A 21597-nucleotide genomic window follows, 5' to 3' on the forward strand; every position below is an offset into this window, starting at 1 on the left:
AAGAGGATTGCATGTTAGAATAAGGGCATCATGACTGTACTAGCTAGGATTGCTGCAGTGCAAGTATCTGCTCAATTAGCTATGTTTGAGAACCCCAAAAGAAAAAGAAAAAGTTTGTGGAGATTGGATACTGTCGAACACAAATTTGACCCACAATAAAGAAGTACATTTCTAAGTGTTTTATTTTCTTATCAACCTAACCACCTGAAAATGTTGATAAAAGTAGTTATGATTAATTTATAATTGCATTATATATATATATATATATATATATATATATAAAATTAAGTACAAATGGTTGTTGAGAGTGAAGATTCATTAATAACACAATTTACTTGTACTATTGAGCCATTTGATGCAAAATATATGGTCCAAAGAATAAAATGTGTAAGTCACCAAAAGTACGCCAACTTGCAATGAAACATCTAATATATATGTGGATNAAACTCTAAAGCACCCCCCACTTGGTACTTCTAAAAGTATTTTAGCTCCACTCTCTCTCTCTCTCTCTCTCTCTCTCTCTATATATATATATATATATTAGAGCTATACTCTTGTACCAGTTGTTTCTATGAACACCTGTTGAAGGAAAACTCGAGAATCATTAACTTATATTACAATACATAGATAAAAGAAATGCATATTGTTTGCTCCTCTATCGGTCCTGATAGAATTAGTGAAAAATTGGCCATACATGATAGAGTATTTATTTGGAAACATGTAATTTATTGGCAGTTTCTAAGCTACTAATTTCTTGGACAAAAATTTTATGGGCATAATCTTCAAACTAATTCGTTTGGGGACTATGAGGATCGGCGACACGTGGCCGATCCGACGGGTGCCTTTCTCAGTTGCGTTTCATTCATAAAGTCTAAACCATCTTCTGCTCCTCATGATTCCTCTCAGTTGAACAGTAAATATATTATATGTAGCTTTTCAATGGCTCTCTATAAATTATGTCTACTATATGTTTTTTTTTTTTTTGAGGAAAAGGTAGCACGCTACCTGCTTCATTCATTCGAATGATGAATTAAGCTACATGGGTGAGACAGCAAGGCCTCAAAGGGGGTGTGAAAAAAAAAAAAAGAAGCTAGGGATTATTCGTAAAATCCAAAGTAGAATTGACAAATGACAAGCAAAACTCCTTTTTAGAGGGAATAGACTTATCCTGGTGATCAATTCTATGCTAACCAATCTACCCCTTTATTTCCTGGCTATATTTAAGGCACCTAAATGAGTGACCCACCATATTGAGTCCCTCTGTAGAGATTTTTTTTGGTTAGGCAGAAGCAACCATCCGGAAAAGGGATGCCTAGTAGCCTGGAAAAATGTGTGTAGGCAGAAGGAGGAGAGAGGACTTGGGATTCTTGACCTCAATACCATGAACCGAACCCTCTTAACCAAATGGTTGTGGAAGTTCCATACTAAGCCACAGCTCCAGTGGAACAAGATTATCCATGCCTTGCACTATCGACGAAGAAGACCCCTGTACGTAGGTCGCTCTTTTACACCGCACTCCTTTTGGTGGAAGGGTGTCCTAAACGAGAGGGATATCTTTAAATGGGGAGTGTTTTATAAGCTAGGTGAAGGGCTTAATATTGACTTTTGGCTGGATCGTTGGTGCAGGGAATCCATCCTACAATCGTCATTTCCTGAGATTTACGGACTTTCGACCCATAAAAACTTGAGAATCAGCGACTGCTTGTCGAGCGACTGCTAGGACTAGAGCTTGTTCCCTCTCGACGATAACAACAATCAGCACGGACTGGGCCCCACCTCGATAGCATTCAAAGATAGGATCTCTGTCTTCAGAATTGAACAAAGGCTGGATACTATATATGCACTGGAGATGGAGCCCTGATGGACGTTTCACGGTGAAATCGACCTATATTGCACTATTTGATGGGGGTACAAGGGACGACCGAGTGTGTAAGATCTGGCGACTATGAATCCCCCTCAAGGTGAAAATGTTTTTGTAACACACTGGACCTTTGCAAATTTGCGAGGTTCGAGTGTTTGAGTTGTGTTACGAGTTTTTTCAGATTTTCTGGAGGGTCGTTGACAGTGTTCCAACCTATGACTCGCATCCCGAGAATTGAGGTTTAAACTTAGTACTAATATCTCCAAAGTGAAGATTATTGGGTTGTTCTCGGGTTTGTCTCGGCAGGGAAGTGTACCGGTACAACATTGATGTTGTACCGGAACAAGTGGTTGTACCGGTACAACATTGGAAGTGTACCGGTACAAATGAGTTTTTTTGTCAACTCGAGACTCGGGTTTGTGCGTACTGGCAGTTTGTACCGGTCATAGTTAGTTAATTCGCGAATAATTCGCGAATTATTCGCGAATTTTTGAAATCCCGAATTTTACAGCCGTTTACGCATTTTTCCCAAAAGTTCGGAATAATTCGCGTTTTTTTGGGCAAAAAGAATTATTCGCGAATAATTCGGCCCAAAAATTCGGCCGGTTGCTGCGAGCCGCGTCGGGCCGCGGGCGGGCCTCGCGGGTGGCCCAAACGGGAAAAATCACCTATTCACCTGTCGCCCAAAAAAAAAAAAAAAAAAAAAAAAAAAAAAAAAAAAAAAACGACCAAAAACGAAGAAGAAAGAGAGGAAAAAACCATCGTCCGTCGCACGGCACGAGTCCCACAGCCACTCCCACCCCCACCACTCCTGAAAAATGGGTTTGCCCTAACTTCTCACCCCTGCGGCGGTGCGGCCCTGCCACCGACTTCTGCGGCTGTCGCGCGCGGTCCCTTCCCTCCCCCTCTTCCCTTCCGGCGGCTCGCCGAACGCCATCGGAAACCTCCCTCTTCAGAAATCGAAGATCGAAGATCGAAGATCGGGTTCTTCACTCTTCAGAAATCGAAACCCTCCTCGTCGCCTCTTCCTCTTCCGCTTCGGCTTCCGCTTCCGCTATCCAACGATAGATCTGTAATCGGGTGGTTCTTTACAAACTAGGTACGATTTGAGTTTTCATTCTTCAAAGTAAATGTTTGAAGCTTTTAGTCCTCATGGATACTTTTTTATACACAAATGGCTCCAGTGCTTAATTGAATGTGTCTATTCTCTGTTATGCACAAAGAAGACCCAACCATAGAGCTAAATAATCTTAATTAACTTAGGAACCAGGAACTCTTGTATTATACCTAATCAATTTCATGATCTTGTCGAACACTTGCAAAAAGAAAATTTTGTTGTGGTCTTTCCTGGACCATTAACTCAGTGGGATTTCTACTTAATTTTTGAAACATAACTTTTTAGTATTAGAAATGTAGCAATTTTTCACTATATAATGAAAAGATCCGGAGAATAAGAGTTTGAAGATGTCTAACTTTAGAATCCTTCACTTTCTCTAAACTCCTGATTTCTATATTAGTCCTAGTTAAGTTGTTGTTAATTGTTGTTACATTCAGTAATTTGCTTATTGTTGTATGAAGAGTGAAGACTTGGAACCAATGAAGTGGGATTTATTAGTTATTACTTAGAGTTAGGTTATGTTTGATGCATGATTGATNCTAACTTTAGAATCCTTCACTTTCTCTAAACTCCTGATTTCTATATTAGTCCTAGTTAAGTTGTTGTTAATTGTTGTTACATTCATTAATTTGCTTATTGTTGTATGAAGAGTGAAGACTTGGAACCAATGAAGTGGGATTTATTAGTTATTACTTAGAGTTAGGTTATGTTTGATGCATGATTGATGGGCATTCTAATATTTTTTTGATGTAATTTTATTTTTTCGAGAATCCATGATAGGCGGTCATGTGGTAGAGCTTGAAATATTTGAGTTATTAATTTTTTTGTGCAGAAAAATCGTTCGAAAGAAAGATAGGTTTTGGATTCATGCGGAAGAATTGAGTGGAAAATTTAAATGCAAATATTGTTCTAAAGTGTACTCGGGTGGTGTCGCAAGACTCAAATCCCACTTATCTCAAGTTTCAGGACGTGATATTGAGACATGTGATAAAGTACCACCAAATGTACAAACAGAAGCATTCATAGCTATATGTGGAGATCCTAGTAAAAGAGCTAAGAGTACTGGAAGTACGAATGTCAATGAGTCTGGAGAGAGTATCGCAGTTTCTGGTTCTAGATCATTTGGAGGAACTAATCAAATGACAATGCATGAAGTTTACAAGAAAAAGAACAAAGAAGAAGTTGATCAGTCTCTTGCTAAGTTTTTTATAATGAATAACATTTCTTTTAATGTTGTTCAGTCAGAGTCATTCATTGACCTTATAAAAGATGTTGCAAATTATGGCTCTGGTTATAAAGTACCATCTTATTCAACACTGCGAACAAAATTGATTCCAAATGAAAAAAAGGAAGCCGAGACATATGTTGGAAAGGTGAAATCCTCATGGTATTTGAGTGGCTGCACCATTATGTCAGATGGTTGGACTGACTTGAAAGGAAAAGCATTCACTAATGTTATTGCCTATTCACCTGGAGGTGCGATTTTTATGAACTCTTTTGAATGCTCCAAGGAGAGAAAAACTGCTATGTATCTTAAAGATATTTTATCATCTGTAATTGAAGATATTGGGCAAGATAATGTTGTCCAACTAATCACTGACAATGGTAGTAATTTTCTAGCAGCAGGCGATATGCTTTTGGGAAAGTATCCAAGAATGTACAAGACACGATGTGCGGCACATGGCTTACAATTGCTCTTAAAAGATATATATAAGAATGCTGAATGGGTACGAATTGTGATTGATGAGGCGAGGTTGATTGAAAATCATATGTACAAGCACACCGTTCTCTTGGCATTGATGCGAGAAGCTACTCAGAAAGAATTAAAGCATCCTTGTATTACAAGATTTGCTTCAAATTTTCTTGTGCTGCAATCACTTGTGGATGTTGAGAATGAATTAAGGCTTTTTGTTGCTTCTGCTGAATGGAGAGAAAGTAACTTAAACAAGAATCGGCAAGCAAAAAAAGTAACTGAGTTAGTCCAAAATAATGAATTTTGGAATAGAGCAAAGGAGGTCCTACAAGCTTTAGAGCCTATTGTTCGAGTCCTACGTTTAGTTGATGGTGAGGGATCTACTTCTGGATACTTATATGATGCTATGGAAAGAGCCAAAGAAGCAATCAAGTGTCGCTTGGGTAATAATCAAAATAAATTCATGCGCATATGGGAGTTATTTGATGAAAGAAGAAATGGAAATATTATACATCCTATACATGCAGCTGCAGCTCTTCTGAATCCAGCTTATATGTGTCGTGAAAGGTTTAGAGAGAGTCGAGAGATGAAAGATGGCATAGGTTTCATGTTTGAGAATTTAATTCTTCCCGAGGAGAAAGAAGATTTTTTAAAACAAGTACAACTTTATCGTTCTAGATCAACTTTAATTTTCAATTCTACGGCGTTGATGATGTTAAAAACCTCACATCCTCGTAAGTTATGTTCTTTTTTAACTTTAGTATAATTTTCTTTAACTATCATTAATTATTTTTTGTTCTTCATTACAGGAGTTTGGTGGGATTATTGTGGTGATCCACTTCCAGTGCTAAGAAAATATGCAGTTCGTATTTTAAGCCAACCATGTAGTTCTTCATCTTGTGAGAGAAATTGGAGTGCCTATGAAGCAGCACAAACAAAAAAAAGAAACAGATTATCTTCGGAAATGTTAGATAATCTTGTTTATACTAGAATGAATATATTAGCAATGAAAAAATGGTCAACTTTGGAATCACAAGATTTGGAGCCTATTAATTTAGAAAAACTTCATGAACTTTCGGAGTATATAGATGATGGAAAAGGCGGAGATGGAGACGACGGCGAAGAAATTGAAGAAACTTCATTAACTAACCTCGACCTTTTGTGGTTAAATCAAGAGTTGGAGTTCGCTGATTATAATTACTAAAACTTTATGTGCTTGTATGCTCTATGTTTATTCAAGCTTTTATGTATGCTTATATGTGGAATTGTGTGCTTGTATGCTCTATGTTTATTCAAGCTTTTATGCATGCTTATATGTGGAATTGTGTGCTTATCTGCTCTATGTTTATTCAAGCCTTTATGTATACTTATATGTTGAATTGTGTGCTTGTATACTCTATGTTTATTCAAGCCTTTATGTATCTTTTATTTGTTTACTGTTTAGTCTTTAGAATTTAGATATGCTAGTATGCAGTTATGCACTATGCTAAATATGGATTATCTTGATCTTTTATTTGCTTAATTATTTTTTTATTTTGAGGCATAATATAGTTTACTTTTTTTTTTNATATATAGAATAGTGAACTTTATGTATCTTTTATTTGTTTACTGTTTAGTCTTTAGAATTTAGATATGCTAGTATGCAGTTATGCACTATGCTAAATATGGATTATCTTGATCTTTTATTTGCTTAATTATTTTTTTATTTTGAGGCATAATATAGTTTACTTTTTTTTTTAACTTAATTAGTTTAATTTTGTAGCTCTTTATTCTTATATTCTTAAAAATATGAGTATTTATGCAAATAGCATAAATTTTGAGAGGAAAAAAAACTTAATTTTATTGCCGAATTTTTTATCCCGAATTTTTAATTGTTGAACGTATAATATCCGTATAAATCACGTATCCGAATAATTGGCGAATCCGTTTTTTAGCCGTTTTTTTCAACGAATTTAAAAATTGAAAGGCGAATTTTATCCGAATTATACCCGTACCGAATTTTTGCCGAATCCGAATTAACTAACTATGGTACCGGTACACTTTTCCGTGTACCGATACACAATGCAGTTCGCAGACTGCATGTTTCTGATGGGTGTTTTTGCAATTGTAGCTTATCTATAAACACCCCCACAGCCCTTGAAGGCTCTTTTGAGCCCTAGAACGTGGAGGATCTGAGGTGAGGTCTTCTCCCTTGAATTTTTGCTCTATTTTGCTTGGTTTAGCTTGTTTTGATCTCCTCTCATTACTTATCTTTGCTCTTTGTTGGGTTTCCACCATTGGAGAAGCTTTGAAGTTTTTGTTGGAGCTCATTTGGAGGGAAAATTTCAACCCTAGCTCACTTGCGAACTTGATTTGGAGCTCTAGAGAGGTTAGTAAGCTTAATCTCCTCTTTGATCCATGATTTGGTAGATTTCATGAGATGAAACCCTAGAAATAGGATTTATGATTTATTTTGGGAATTTTGGTTTAGTAGCTTCTAGAACTTATTTGATTGGTTTAGAATCTTTGTATAGGTTGGATTTGAGAGCCTCTACCTCCCATTTGGAGATCGAGAGAGGTTTTCTTCACATTAGGTGAGTTTTCACCATTTTGCTTGAGAGGGTTAATATTTGAGCTCGCTAGTGTTCGTAACGTTCGTGTATCTTTTTTTTTTATTACCTTTAAGGTGCTAGGAGAGTAGCGGACACCTTCGTCGGCTCGAACGAAGGGCGGCTAAGAGTTTCGGTTGTTTTGGCTTCATTGGAATGGGAGAATTCTTCTCTTATGTCGTTAATAATTGTCGTATCATTGAAATACATGCATATTCATGCTAGATATAATTTTTATGAATTTTAGAATACTTAAAATGCATGTGCAATATTTCATGAAAAATCGACTCTATGTAGTAGAGGGCTATGTGTATTACTCATGCATATAAATAGTATTCTTTCTTATAAGTTGAAAATATATCTCATGTGATGAAAATGACTAGAATTATGTACTATTGGACACAAAACTCATGTTTGGACATAGTGGACAAAAGTGCCATAAAGGAGCACTCAACCTAGTAAACGGTTAAACTGCAACATGATAACTTAGTAATAGGCCATTGAGACATCGACTATATTTCATATTTTAGACATGATGACATTGGACTTGAGACGAACTTTTACGCTTGCTTGCCATTGTGCTCATTCGCATATGCTTGTGAGGGTCGCTTCCCACAAGCCGGCACTCCGGAGATAGTCATTGCAACACATGCTCGCCCGTACGGGATTGGGCGCCGAAATGGGATGCCGTGGGGGAGGTTCATTCCTAAAGTGGGGATGTTGACTACCACGGGACCATTAGACACGGCGCGAGCCGGACTACCCACGAGTAGGTCCTATGTGACTTGGAACAAGTGGAACCAAAATGTAAATGGACAACTAGACAATCTAGTAAACAATGACATTTTACTATTTACATTGTGGACATTATGTTGATTATACTCATACATATTCATGTTAGAATAGCATTCATACTTATACAAAATCATGCTAAGTGGTGATATAATGATTTAGCAAGTTATTCATGTTTAAATATTTATTGTTCATTTCGCTTATATACTTGCACTTACTTCCTTTAGCTTTTGGGCCTAGTGGTGCATTTCACTGAAATCAGTAATTGCCCACTGTGAACTATTATTTAATAGTTCTCACGCCCCAATTTTGTGGTTTTCTTTCAGAGCCTTCTAGACCGGTGGAGTCACGGGATCGCGGCAAGGGGATCGCTAGCTAGACAGCGAGGAGGTTATTTTTTGCTTTAGGTGGTTCTCCATCTTTTGTGTTTTGTTAGGGAGGGTGAGAGAGCTTGTATCCATATATAGAGACCACCATGTTCTTATGTTTAGCACTTGTATTTGGATCCCTTTTGTACTACTTCATGGTTTACTCTTAGTAGATTTTAGCGCTTTTATATACCTCTATATTATAAATTCTAGACGTTGTGTATACTTTGATATCTCTAGATCTTTGTATATTATTGCTTTATTTCTTGTTTTGTTGTAGACGCCTTATATGTTGCAAACGTATGACGGGTCTAGACACGCACCGGGCGGGCTTCCGCTGGATCCCGGGGCGTGACAGTTTTGCTGGCTCATCCTTAAGAAGAGAGTCCCCACAGCAGATAACCTCGCGAGGTGAGGCTGGACGGGCAACACTGTTTGTGTGTTGTGTGGAGGAGACGAGGAAACGGTTGAACCCCTATTCGCTCGGTGTGTTTTCGCTAGATTTCTTAGGGTGATGACCTTAGAGAGTGCTCAACCATCAGATTTGGGCGAGGACATGCTCTCTCTCTGGGACAGTCACTTGGCTAGGTTGGGTGGGCAGCCGACACGGTCTCCGGCTTATGTGTTAGTAGCTGGTTGGTGGGTCATTTGGGAAGCAAGAACGGAGTAATCTTTCGGACGATCCCACGGAACCCGAACCTGGCGGTGTTTAAGATCAATCAGTTGAGGAACCTATAGGAACAAACCTCTGCCGGTTAACTTTTCTTTTTTTTTTTTTTTTTTTTTTTTGTCTACTATATGTTAAGCTCTTCTTACATACTGTTTGCTACAGCAGCTTAATTTCTTATATGTGGTCCATTTGAGATTAAATTACGCGTCTAATTTAGAAGTTCGAATTAATTCTATGTCATTATCCTTCTTTTTTTGTTCTCTTTTTTGTTGGACATATGTGGAATTCCACTGACAATTAATGTCACCATTCAGGATAAATTAAGCCAGGTTCATAGAATTTTTGTAGGATCAGTTGTAAATTAATGAGCTATCCCTTTGTCATCCAATAAATCACTGAATTAAAGCATGTGTGGTTATAGCTTTAAGGGAGATCAGTTGAAATAGGTGCATGCCTTTATATGTTATCTTTTATCTCTACAATTTGATTAATTATCTCCATATACACTATATACACTATATATATATATATATATATATATATATATATATATATATATATATATATATATATATATATATATCATCAAAAACCTCCCCTTAACAATTGAATCCACACTCTACTGATCTATTGCTGAATGAGGAGTTGCGCGAGCTAGTGATTTAAAATGAATTGTTAATTCATACGGGAGAGATGGTAAAAGCTCAAACTAAGCAAATGGATCAACATGCATAAGATAAGAACAGTGAGAGATTGTACCTCTAATGTTATATATATAGCTTCCTGATTTGCTTCCTCTTATCATTCCCTTGCCGATCAACAAAACGAAAGAACTCAAATCCAAGAACAACATGTTAATTAGATAGATTTCATGAGTTATAAATTATATGTATTGCTTGAGCATTCAAGTATATCGAACAAGAATACATGGTCTAATTTCTCAGAAAGAGGACTAAAGGAATATATATATCCTTGTGACTAAATATATAAACAGTTCAGAAGAACAGTTTATGATCTGAAGGGAACAAAAGTAAACAGGCATGAAATCAAACACAAACTATATATCAATTTCTTCCATGATTCCTTTTTTTCCTTCTTTTTGTCCCTTCCAAAAACACACCCCAATTGCTGAAACTTATTTTGTTTGCTGGGATGAGCAAACCACAGATCAACAAAGAGTAGAACAAATCCTCTTGATCAATCTAAGTAAGTGCAACAACATACATATACACATTCGATCTCTTTGTTAATTGTTCCTTCTTTTCCCTTCTTCAATTGAAGTAGTAGATCCATGAATGCAACAGTACTGGGACAATCAACAGGATCCAGATCCCTACATATAAAACCTTTGGGTCATGTCATATATTGCGGGTTCTCCGGCGCCGACGCACTCCACGTCCACCCCGAAGAGCCGGAAACGCTTCGCCTCGGGCGGCCTATCGACCACACGGTGGACCAAGTCCACGACGATCGGCTCGGCCCCCCAACGGAGGATCGGCGGGGTGAGAACGGACTGGAAACTCAAAACACGGGCGCCACCACTGCCGGGGTTCGTCGGAGATCGGAGCACTGCTGCTATGGTAGTGGGCCTGGGCAGGCGGCGCCAGTCGATGAAGAGGCGGCCGCGGGCGCGGGAGAAGGAGACGGTGTCCCCCGTGCGGAGCCGCTTCTCCCTGACGAAGCGGCTCCAGCCCCGCGTCATCACGTAGCTCTGGCTGCTGCTCCAGTAGGAGTATCGGAACTCCCACGGCTTCCCGGCGGCGCGGTCCTCGAACGTCAGCTGCACCCCCTTCGCGGCCGCAGACGGCTTCAGGGGGAAGTACTTCTCTGCGAACTGCTTGGGGATCACCAGCCGGTTCAGCTTCCCGACGTCGCTCGGCGTCACGACCTTGTCGAACATGTGCTCGAGGATGAGATTGGAGGAGGAACAGGAAGAGGAAGAGGAAGAGGAAGCGAAGGTGAGGAGATGGTCCTCCTGGGTTGGATCATTCGGATCTTGGTGTTGTTCTTGTTGTTGTTGTTCTTCTTCTCCTTTTTCTTTCTTGGAGTAGTTGCATCCATCATCCATTGTTGTTCCTAGGTGAAGCTCCATTTGTTGCATGCAACAACAGGGTCTCTAGCTAGTAGGGAGATCTCAAGATCTCAAAAGAGTGCTTGATCAATGGAAAGAAGAACAAAGGTAATTATAAGGTTGCATAGTCAAGGGAGAGAGAGGGAGAGAGAGAGAGAAGGGGGGGATTAGAGAATATATATATATATATATATATATATAGAGAGAGAGAGAGAGAGAGAGAGAGAGAGAGAGAGAGAGAGAGAGATCATTTTTAGAAGAAGGGAAGGGGCACAAGATTATATATCCTTGATGATCTTGATGGGCTGGCTCATGTGTACATGGAGCATGCATGTCCTTTTCATCATTTGGGATTTTGTATGTGGAGTTGGTGACAATTAAGCCTCATGACAAACCAGTTGCATGGTTGTTATGGAGACAACATGATAAGGTTCTTATTAATTTGATTGATTATACTAACTTGTAGGTGTATGACAAGGCACAAGCCATCTGAAACCAGTTACAATTACAAAGACAACAGTGCTAGCATATATATATATATATATATAAAGAATTGAGCTCCTACACTTTTAAAAGTACCAAGTAATTGGTGCTTGTAGGTTTGCAGCTCTTGGGTTAAGAGATGTGCAGTCCCCTAGAGTTGAGTGGATGGTTGGTTGAATAATATAATCTAATGGGTGAAAATGATTACAGGAATAAATCTAACGGTGAAAAACTTACGAGCATCGAATGCTTTGTACTTTTAAAAGTACCACAGCCGGACTCATATATAAATATAATTGAGCTCCTATATTTTTAAAAGTACCACGTCATGCATTAGTGTTTGTAGGTTTTTGACCCTTAAATTAGGGAATGAGCGGTTAGGATGAAGCAGTCTCTTAGGGCCGAGTGAGTGGTTGATTGAATAATGTGATCTAATAGATAGAAATAATCAAAGAGGTAGATTTAAAGGCGAAAAACTTATAAGCAAAAGTATTTTGTGTTTTTAAAAACACTATAGCTGGACTCTCTCTCTCTCTCTCTCTCTCTCTATATATATATATATATTTTTAAGCCATCATTAGGGTTTATATATTACGGATATATGGGTATAACATAGTACAAAATGCAAATCAAATAGACATTGATAGGTTCATCATTGGTTCAAATCAATCAATGAGTGATAGCTCATGTAAAGAAGACCAAGTCCACTTGAAGAAGACAAAGTCGACGCTCAAGTACCAATTGAACTTTCAAAACGTGAGTATAAATTTTACATATTCTTATTATATTTATTATATTATATTGAAAACCGAAAAGAAGTGTCTAAATTCCTAAATATATAGGTGTAAAATCTGTAACTCATTTTTGAATGTACAAGTAAAGCATTTTCCTTAAAAATTAGTTAGTGTTTAATTTATACAGGGAGAAATAGAGAAATTAGGTACATAGTTATTGTAATCTATCCAACACTTGCTTTCGGAATTAATTAATGTCATCCAGTTTTTGGTAGATTAGAATTATTCATTTTTTTCTGACTCTATGAATTGGAATGATATGATCTGAAATTTTAGAATTGTAATTATAGACTCATAGTAAGTTTTATATATGCATGTTTATTCAGAATATATGTTGCAAAAAAAATCTGATGCTTAATTTTTCCTCTTTTTTTTGAATAAAATTGTTTCAGTAATTAAATTTGAACAGTAGGTGACATGGTGGGCTCAGGTTGGTTTGTGGGTGTTCTTAATTAGTTTTGACTTTTGGAAAGCATGTATCCTATGTTGGAGTAGGATTTAAATTGCATTGTGTTTAGATCTCTCTCTCTCTCTCTCTCTCTCTCTCTCTCTAGATCTCTCTCTATTTTTGTTCTCTTGTTCTTTCTCTCTTTAAAGATGTTGAATATATAAGGACGGAATAAATTAAGTAGCTAACTTTTTCTCCATGTAAATGTGATGGCCAAAGAGAATGATCATATATTGTAATAATTAGGGCCAAGCTATAGCCCATGTCCCACAAAAATAAATTAATTGCATGGAACAACATATATATACAAGTGTCTAATCAATTTGAGTTTGGAATAATATTGAACTTAAATCTTCTTATGGTGTTTATGTGATCTAAACCAGGCAAAAAAAACATGATAACGCATCCATTCGAACGATGAGATAGTGACATTGAACCAAATATCAAATGAAGCAAAAAACCACATTTTATTTTTGAATTCTCCATTAATTAACCTCAATTGACTTTGTTGATTGGATTTCCTACACAAGGACTAGAAAATTATACATGCTACTCATAGAAGTAACTTCAACATGAATCTATTAATTAATTAAGCACATGTAAACATCAAAAGATTAAACAACAAAACGAGGACTACAGTATCTTGATTACTTAGCGTAAAATATGCACGTTTATTCAACCAAAATAGGGATCCTCTCAACAACTCATAAGATTCCCATTAAATCCATGACTTTGAATTTGTCATATATATATATAATATATATGTCGAAGACCCGCTTAAATTCCACAATGGGAACGCATACACTAGACGTTAAGTTAACTTCTTTTGTAAACATTAATTCTACAGCACATGTGCCAAGGTTCAAAACAGATGGAACTTGGTTAATTTTCATTCGATCTTTTTATTTTTCGAAAGTGATATGCAAGCTAGAATACTTTTGACAGTGGAGAAATAATATTTGCTATCAACTTTTTTACAATTAAATACCTAGGATTTAGTGGGAGTTGGTGGAATAATAATAATCTAAAGGTGAATAAATTGATAGTAATCAATATTTACATACTATCAATTAGGGGTGGAAACGAGTTGAGCTCGAGCGAGCTTACCTCGGCTCAAATTCAGCTTGAAATTAATTTCGAGCCTAAATCACTACAACAAAAACGGTCTATAGCGATACTTTTAAATGTAGGTACATGTCAAAAAAGTGCTGCTAGCTAAAATTACCGACACTTTTAAAAAGTGTTGCTATATGTGGGGTCGCTAGGTATATAGTGACAGTTAAAGAGTGTCGCTATAACCTAAAAGAGTGCTGCTAATTTACCAACACTTATTTAAGCATTTAGCAACCGCCGAAACTCTATCGCGTTGGCTGCAGTAGCGGATGAGGACGACAGAAAAGGTTCTTCGTCTAGAATTTCAGTGGATTAAGTGAAGAGAGAAGAAAAGATGGTAATTGATTTTTTTTTTTTNTAGAAGTAGGCTAACTACAAGTCTTTCGTCTATTAGATTTTTGGCACTTGGATAAAGAGATGTGCGGTTAGGATGATAATGCTCTCCGGTTAGGATGATAGTGGCCCCTAAGATTAAGTGGGTGGTTGGTTGAATAGTATGATCTAACATGTGAAAATAATCAAAAAGGTAGATCTAATAGTGGAAAACTTGATAGCACCAAGCGCTTGGAATTATCGATTGTATAGTAGCTGGACTCTCTCTATATATATAGTCCGACTAAACTACTTTCAGAAGCACAGCTCATGTGGTGCTTTTAATTTTTTGAATCTTTGGATCAATCTTTTTGATCATTTCTAGCCCTTGGATTGATACTATTACCCTAGGGGAACCAACTATCATTCCAACCAGACAATTCTTGATCTAAGAGTCAAAAAATCAGAAACACCAACGTCTTTATACTTCTGAAAGCATAGTAGTGCTACACACACACACACACACACACACACACACACACACACATATATATATATATGTGTGTGTGTGTGTGTGTGTGTGTGCACGCGCGCAGAAGTAGGCTACTATACTATTAATAACTCTAAGTCATTGGTCTATTAGGTTTTTGGCCATTGGATAAAGGAATGTACGGTTAGGATGATAGTGGTCTCATAGGGTTGAGTGGGTGGTTGGTTGAATAGTGTAATTTAACAAGTAAAAATTGTCGAAGGGGTAGATCTAAGGATGAAAAATGTGGTAGCACCAAGTGTTTGGTACTATGGATAGCACAGTAGCCAAACTTTCTCTGTCTATATATAGTACTGTTAAAGGAATAGTATTTAGTACCTATTTTGTAGTCCATGGATGCCTTGGGTTTAGTAGAGGGTAGGTGGAATAATATTGATCCAAGGGCTAAAAAATAGATTGTAAATACTATTTCTTTACTATCAATAGTATAGCGTGATATATATATATATATATATATCTCTCTCTCTCTCTCTCTCTCTCTCTCTCTCGATCCGATGATATGTTAGATATCATAGCTCGAGACCATGATATTACAACCAAAAGCTAGAATCCCGCAAGTTTAGTTGCTAAGTGTGGCAATTTTAACTAGATCCCATAAATTTTAAAGATCTTTATTTTAAAATATAAAAAAGCTGTATCAAATAAAATACTAGTTTGATAAAGTTTGAACAGTTAAAAGTTACCGATAATACTGCTCAAACCTCAAATTGCCACATTTTCTTAGATTTAAAGAAGTTTAAAACTATCTTTTATGAAAATTGATATATCTAATTCCAATTGTAAGAACTAGAACTTAAATTTTCAGGATATGAATTTAAAATTTCTAATAAGTTAAAGGTAGCAGGTAAAACTATATTAAATAAATGATTCATTTGCTATAGCTTTTTTTGATTTTAAAATAAGGATTTTTTAAGTATATGGGATTTAGTATAAATTGCCACACCTAGCAACTAAACTTGTGGGATTCTAGCTTTTGTTTGTGATATCATGGCCCCGAGCTATGATATCTATCATATCATCGGATTAAGATATATATATATATATATATATATATATATATATATCTTAATCCGACCTCATGATAATTATCATTTTGCGAGAAAAATGATAGTTCAAAAATTGGGAACCTACTTTTTAACATCCCAGCCCTACTATAATCAGCCAATCTTAACTCATCAGAGGGATCCCAACTCGCCAGTGGTGACCTAATATCATAAATTAGGTTACCAATCTTTATTATTTTTCTCAACTAGGTTTTCTATTTTTTGACCATCGTTGTTACTCTAAAACGATAATTATCATCGGGTCAGAGAGAGAGAGAGAGAGAGAGAGAGAGAGAGAGAGAGAGAGAGAGAGAGAGAGAGAGAGAGATATATATATATATATATATATATATATAAGAACTACTATGCTATCAAAAATATAGAGGATTTGATGTTTTTGAATTTTTGACCCTTTGATTAGAAATTATATGGTTGGGATGATTGCGGTCTCCCCTAGGATTAAATAATACTCTTAGGATTGAGTGATCCCTACAAGGTAATAATAATATTAATCCAAAGATAAGAAACAATTAAAGGGATTGATATAAGAATCAAAAAATCGAAAGCACCAGATTTCTATACTTTCGATAGCATAGTAGCTTTACTATATATATATGTATATTCAAGCTTTTCGAGCTTTTCGAGCCTAATTCGAACGAGCCGAGTAATACTCAAGCTCGACTTGAAATAAATTTCGAGCCTTTTTTTTTTTTTCAAACTTGGCTCATTTAATTTCGAGTCGAGCTCGAGCGAGCCAAATATCGAGTCGAACGCGAGCCGACTTGCTCATTTGCCAGCCCTACTATCAATAGTATACTAGCTCAACTTTCTCTCTCTGTATATATTTATATTTATACTTCTTTCAATTAAATATATGCGTGCACTAGATGCAAAACCAATTAAGCAAATAGTAAATGCGCTTTAAATGTCTATAGATGCATGCTTAATTTGACTTTCTGATTGGAATATACTCCTCCCTTTTTTCAGTTCGAGTACTATGACTGCTAGTATAGTGTACGTAGTTTGCACCCCTATTTATAGCTTTTCATGTTTATGTTTGCTTCGTGGGCTCTAATAAAAGTTTAAGAAAGAAATGTTCCATTAGTACACAAAAAAAAAAGAGTGCAATAGGATTGAGTCCCACTGATGTATTTTTATGAGAACGATCATTCATATATACTTATAAACGCGTTTTCGATAATAGAGCTTTTGAATGAAATGATCTATACCGCTAAATATAATTTAGAGTATTTAAATATTCTAGAAATTAAATTTTATAATTTAGAACATTTTTTTTGCATATTATTTTGCCATAAAATCATTATATGAGAAATGCTAGGTCTACTTAAACCCTCTCCCTAGGGTTTAAACAACGAGCAAACAATCCTCTTTGGGTCGTAGACTTAGCATTTCTCTTTTGTGTTTGTTAGAATTAAAACCGAGAAGATCTAGTTCGTCGGATGCGAAAATACCAAAAGAGATCTGAGAAAGAGAGAAGAAAAATAAAGCACACAATATTTACTTGGTTCGGCCACTGGCCTACGTCCACGGACGAAGACGGAGCGAAAATCTTTATTATAATCAAAGTGGTGTACAAAATATGCCTCTCTCACAAAACCCTAATCCCAAAAAATACACCTATATTTCCTCTCTCATCTTCCGCACTAAATCAATAGCAAAAATGGTATATTTATAATAGTGGCTAAATCCTAATACGATTAGGAATACAAACCCACTAAGATTAGGAATATCTCAATAAAATTAGGCATAATCTAAACTTAACTTAATGGGATAATTAAAACAGAATAGAGTTAGAAGACCATGCGGTACTAGAATTCGGGACATATTTAACAGTGTTTTAGTTTTTTTTTTTTTCAGAAAAAAAGTAATAAGACTAGCGGAGAAATTAAAGCTGGCCCTAAGATACGTACAACTCCCTTTTAGGTACAGGGCCAGCACAACTATTATTATTATATATATAGTTCTTAATTAGACTCTTAATTATGTGATATATAATAGATTTGATCTCTACTATATCCTTTGATTATTACCACTTTTGCTCAAATTATTTCTTTGATCAACTTCAAAATAATGAACTCAAGTGGTACAAACAAGTACTGGACCTCATGAAGCAAAGAAACTCAATGATGTTTCCTACTCTAAATTAATTTAGCTCTTTTGATTCTAAGCTTGTTTTATACTATATGCTAGCTAGCTACTGTTTCTTTTATTATTTTTGCTCTTTTTAAAAACATTACTCACTATTTTTCTAAACACAAAATGACAGAATAATTAAGGAAAAATTTGAAGAGAGCTATATATCAAATTGAGACATGCAAAGCAAAACATGAAAAAGGAAGTGCAACTTTTTAATTTCTTAAAGGTTTAAATTAATTTATTTTTTCCAGAAAAAAATTCCACTAACTGATCAATTACCAATAGTTTTAATTATCTTTCCCTTCTTTCCCAACCATAAAGATGGTCCCTTTTATCTCTCTCAAAAAAAAAAAAAGAGATGGTCCCTTTGCTTTTTTTACAGTTTTTTTTGTGTATGTATACTACTAATTATTAAAATAATAATCCAATACTGTGCCCACTGCATTAATATATGTACTCCCAATGCATAAAAAACTCAACACAAGAGCACCTAAAACAAGACAATTATTAAAGGACTTATATAAATAGTACAAAAAGATAAAGCCACAAATCAAAGGATATGAGGGTGTTACTGTGTTACACCCAAATGAGTGCACAAAGCTTTTCTATTAAATAAGCTAAAACATGTGGAGCTTATCTCAACTATGAGTTATTCTATGAGTTATTTTGATTGGTTCAGTTACAAACTCTTTCAAAATTTTGATTTTTTACTATCTAATTTTTTAATTTGTTGGATTCGAGTCGATCAACAATATTTATATATATATATATATATATATATATATATATATATATATATATAAACAAACACACCATTAAAGCTCCAGTTTCTTACACAATTTATAAGTGCCTTTCACTACGTTTGGTGGGTGAGAACTATTCTGGCTCTTCTACTGCAGTGGGAGGACCCCCGGCTACTGCAGTGTAAATTTCCATTTTTATCATAATATTATTTGATAAAAATAGAATCGATACGTTTTAAAATTTTAAAAATAAAATAAATTAAACTCAGTCAGTCATTAAGAAACGGAAGTTTTAAATTCAATTAATAAATAAAACTATTTATATATCAGTGCTGTTAACGTGCTTTATATGATTGATTCGGAAATTCTATTTGCTCCGTAAAGTTTAAGATTTCAGTTNAGTTACATTTATTGCCATGAATAAAAAGTTCAAAATAATAATAATAATAAGATAATGATAATAAGATAATGATAATAATATTAATTATCAGGATTTTTTATGTTAATCAATAGATTCAATAATTTGGCTACTAATTTACGGACTTTATTCGATCGATCAAATTCAATAAATCTGATTAATTAATGCCATTATTTTTTGCAACTAATTAATAATCATTATGTCACGCTATTAGTTTTTTTAAAAAAAGTTATTTTTGGAATGGTTCTCATGGTTGACGAAGCAATTAATATATCTAGGAATTCCTAGCATATCGGAGTCACGATCTATCTCAGGTTGTAATTTAGATCCCTTATGGAGGGATTTATAATTTTTTTAACTTGCTAATGCATGCTTAGTTACTTACCAACAAGAAGTTATTAAAGGTACTCTACTCCATGAGTAGTACAAATTAGGATTAGAAAAGGAAAAAAGAAACAAATTAACAAGTGAGATATGTACAATAAGTAGGTTTTATGAATATTTCTTCTTCTTCTTCTTCTTCTTCTTCTTCTTCTTTTCTCTCTCGCAAAGGTCGACGGCATTAGTATATTGCAGAAGTAGCTTTTCGACGCATGGAAAGATCGTCGTAGTTGGGAGTCTAGCGATAAGAACCAATAACTTTTAACTTAATAAAGAAACCACATTTCAAACAGTAAAGTTAGGTAATAATCAGCCAAACCCCGCATCGGGACAGATAGACATCTGAATATATAAAGAAGAAACATTTTGTAATTAATCCACTTGCTTCTTATAGATATATATAAGAAAGTGCTATATTTGAAAAGATATTTTTTTTTCCCTCAACTTTAAGAGGTATTAGAAAATGGAAGGTAAAAAAAATAAAATAGAATGATTTTGAATTTAGAAAAGTAATGCCTTTGGGTTTTGAAGCTGACCTTTGACTAAATTACTCAACAACAATAAACTTATTAATCTTAATTACTCAACACAACACATAAGTATGTGTTCATATATATGTATGTATATATATATGTATATATTTATGAGAAGTGTTTTCAATATATTTCAGTTGAAAACTTCAAATTCATCATATTTATTGTTGTTATTACTGATTCTTATGTACTGCATATTGTTGCCGCAAATCCATTGTGTAAATAGGATTTTTTTTTTTTTTCCCTTAGAAAAGATAATATATATTACTGTTTTTTATATAAATGTATACTCAATATATATAATGTCTCCTAATAACACCGAGGAACTGTATCATTAATTCCTAGGATTAAATTTAATTAGAAAGGATTAAATTTAATTGTTTCGAATGTTGGCTTAATTACAAAGGATAAATCTTCTATTAAAGATGTTAAAGAAGTTATTTTTTACAAGTCATTATTGAGAACCAAAATGGAGGAGAAAGTTTGCCAGATGATCGATCGATCGATCGCTCCGTTAGTTTCAAAAATATTGGTACAGTTCGTCGATGACGTACAATCGATGGAGAAGATAGAAGATCGAGTACGGAGTTTTTCTTTTTTAATTTCTACGATTAATAATTAATTTGCTACAGCTAATAAATGATGAAGCTAATTAATTGATGGTTATTTTTAAAGTATGTCAAAGGACTGTATTAGCTGTTCAAAAATATAGCTAATAATGTACTATCATGTACAGATTAATGATGTACGGCGCTCTATCTGAGTTCGCTGAACCCTTTTCTTCATTGCACCTAGATTGCCATCACCATAAATTTGTTGGCTTAAAGAGGTCAGCATTTTGCCCTGTGGCGGGAGGCCGGATTGAACCGAGTTATATTCGAAATGGCAGAAGATCGGGTTGGACTAAGTCATGTTCGAAGTGGCATCGAGACCCGTGGATGCTGTGTTTGTATATTTAAATGAATTGGTTGCATATTTCTAACAATTCGAGCTTTGGAATGAATGATCAGTGCCAACGATCCGATAAAATTGACTTGTCTAGCAATTGTTTAGTTAGCAAAGACGACTTGGCATCTTCAGTAGTAGTAAAAAAGTTTCAGAGGATTTGTCTGAAGTGCTTCTTTGAGAAGCTAGAGCTAGCCAATAACATTATTAGTATGTATAAGACCTTAATTTGGAGATAACATTTTCAATAAAATGTTATTTGGTAGCCTCAGTAACTTTGTGTTTGGAAATGTTTCAGATCATTAACTCTTTGAAAATCTGCATACACTCTCCATTTCGATTCAAGTACTAAGTCATTGGTGAGATAGGCGAAACAAAAATCATGCTTAAAATTTGTACATTTTAACATCCAATTTGACTTTGTCGGATCATTGGCGCTAACCATTAATCCAATTTGACCGTTTTTTTTGTAATATTTCAAAATCTATCCAAAAATGCTCAAATTTTCACCGTGCAA

At 35.2% G+C, this 21597-nt stretch overlaps 2 protein-coding genes and 1 long non-coding RNA gene across 4 annotated transcripts; 2 read left to right on the forward strand and 1 right to left on the reverse strand.

Annotated features, from left to right (window-relative positions):
- On the forward strand, positions 3732-6098 carry LOC109728860. Of its 2 annotated transcripts, XM_020259397.1 has the most exons (3): positions 3732-4454; positions 4602-5405; positions 5481-6098. In XM_020259397.1, exons 1-3 carry the CDS (start codon positions 3752-3754, stop codon positions 5873-5875), a joined length of 1902 nt encoding a protein of 633 aa, XP_020114986.1. In that variant the 5' UTR covers positions 3732-3751; the 3' UTR covers positions 5876-6098. The 2 variants fall into 2 exon arrangements, with proteins under 2 accessions (XP_020114986.1, XP_020114984.1); XM_020259395.1 differs by having other exon boundaries at positions 3732-5405.
- Positions 6667-8609, forward strand: LOC109728805. Its single transcript, XR_002221111.1, has 4 exons — positions 6667-6847; positions 6957-7039; positions 7185-7244; positions 7337-8609. It is a non-coding gene; the product is annotated as an uncharacterized LOC109728805 (long non-coding RNA).
- Positions 10028-11292, reverse strand: LOC109728813 (B3 domain-containing protein Os02g0683500-like). The gene has a single exon (XM_020259347.1). It carries the CDS (start codon positions 11188-11190, stop codon positions 10423-10425), a length of 768 nt encoding a protein of 255 aa, XP_020114936.1. The 5' UTR covers positions 11191-11292; the 3' UTR covers positions 10028-10422.

This window comes from Ananas comosus, linkage group 24 (assembly GCF_001540865.1).
Source record: "Ananas comosus cultivar F153 linkage group 24, ASM154086v1, whole genome shotgun sequence".
NCBI lineage: Eukaryota > Viridiplantae > Streptophyta > Magnoliopsida > Poales > Bromeliaceae > Ananas > Ananas comosus.

Bases quoted from the DNA above. Each gene is read 5' to 3' on its own strand.
- LOC109728860 (XM_020259395.1), top strand. From the start codon at position 3,752: ATGATAGGCGGTCATGTGGTAGAGCTTGAAATATTTGAGTTATTAATT. The intron at 5,406-5,480 runs GTAAGTTATGTT...TCTTCATTACAG, and splicing joins GTTAAAAACCTCACATCCTC to GAGTTTGGTGGGATTATTGT.
- LOC109728813 (XM_020259347.1), bottom strand. From the start codon at position 11,190: ATGCAACAAATGGAGCTTCACCTAGGAACAACAATGGATGATGGATGC.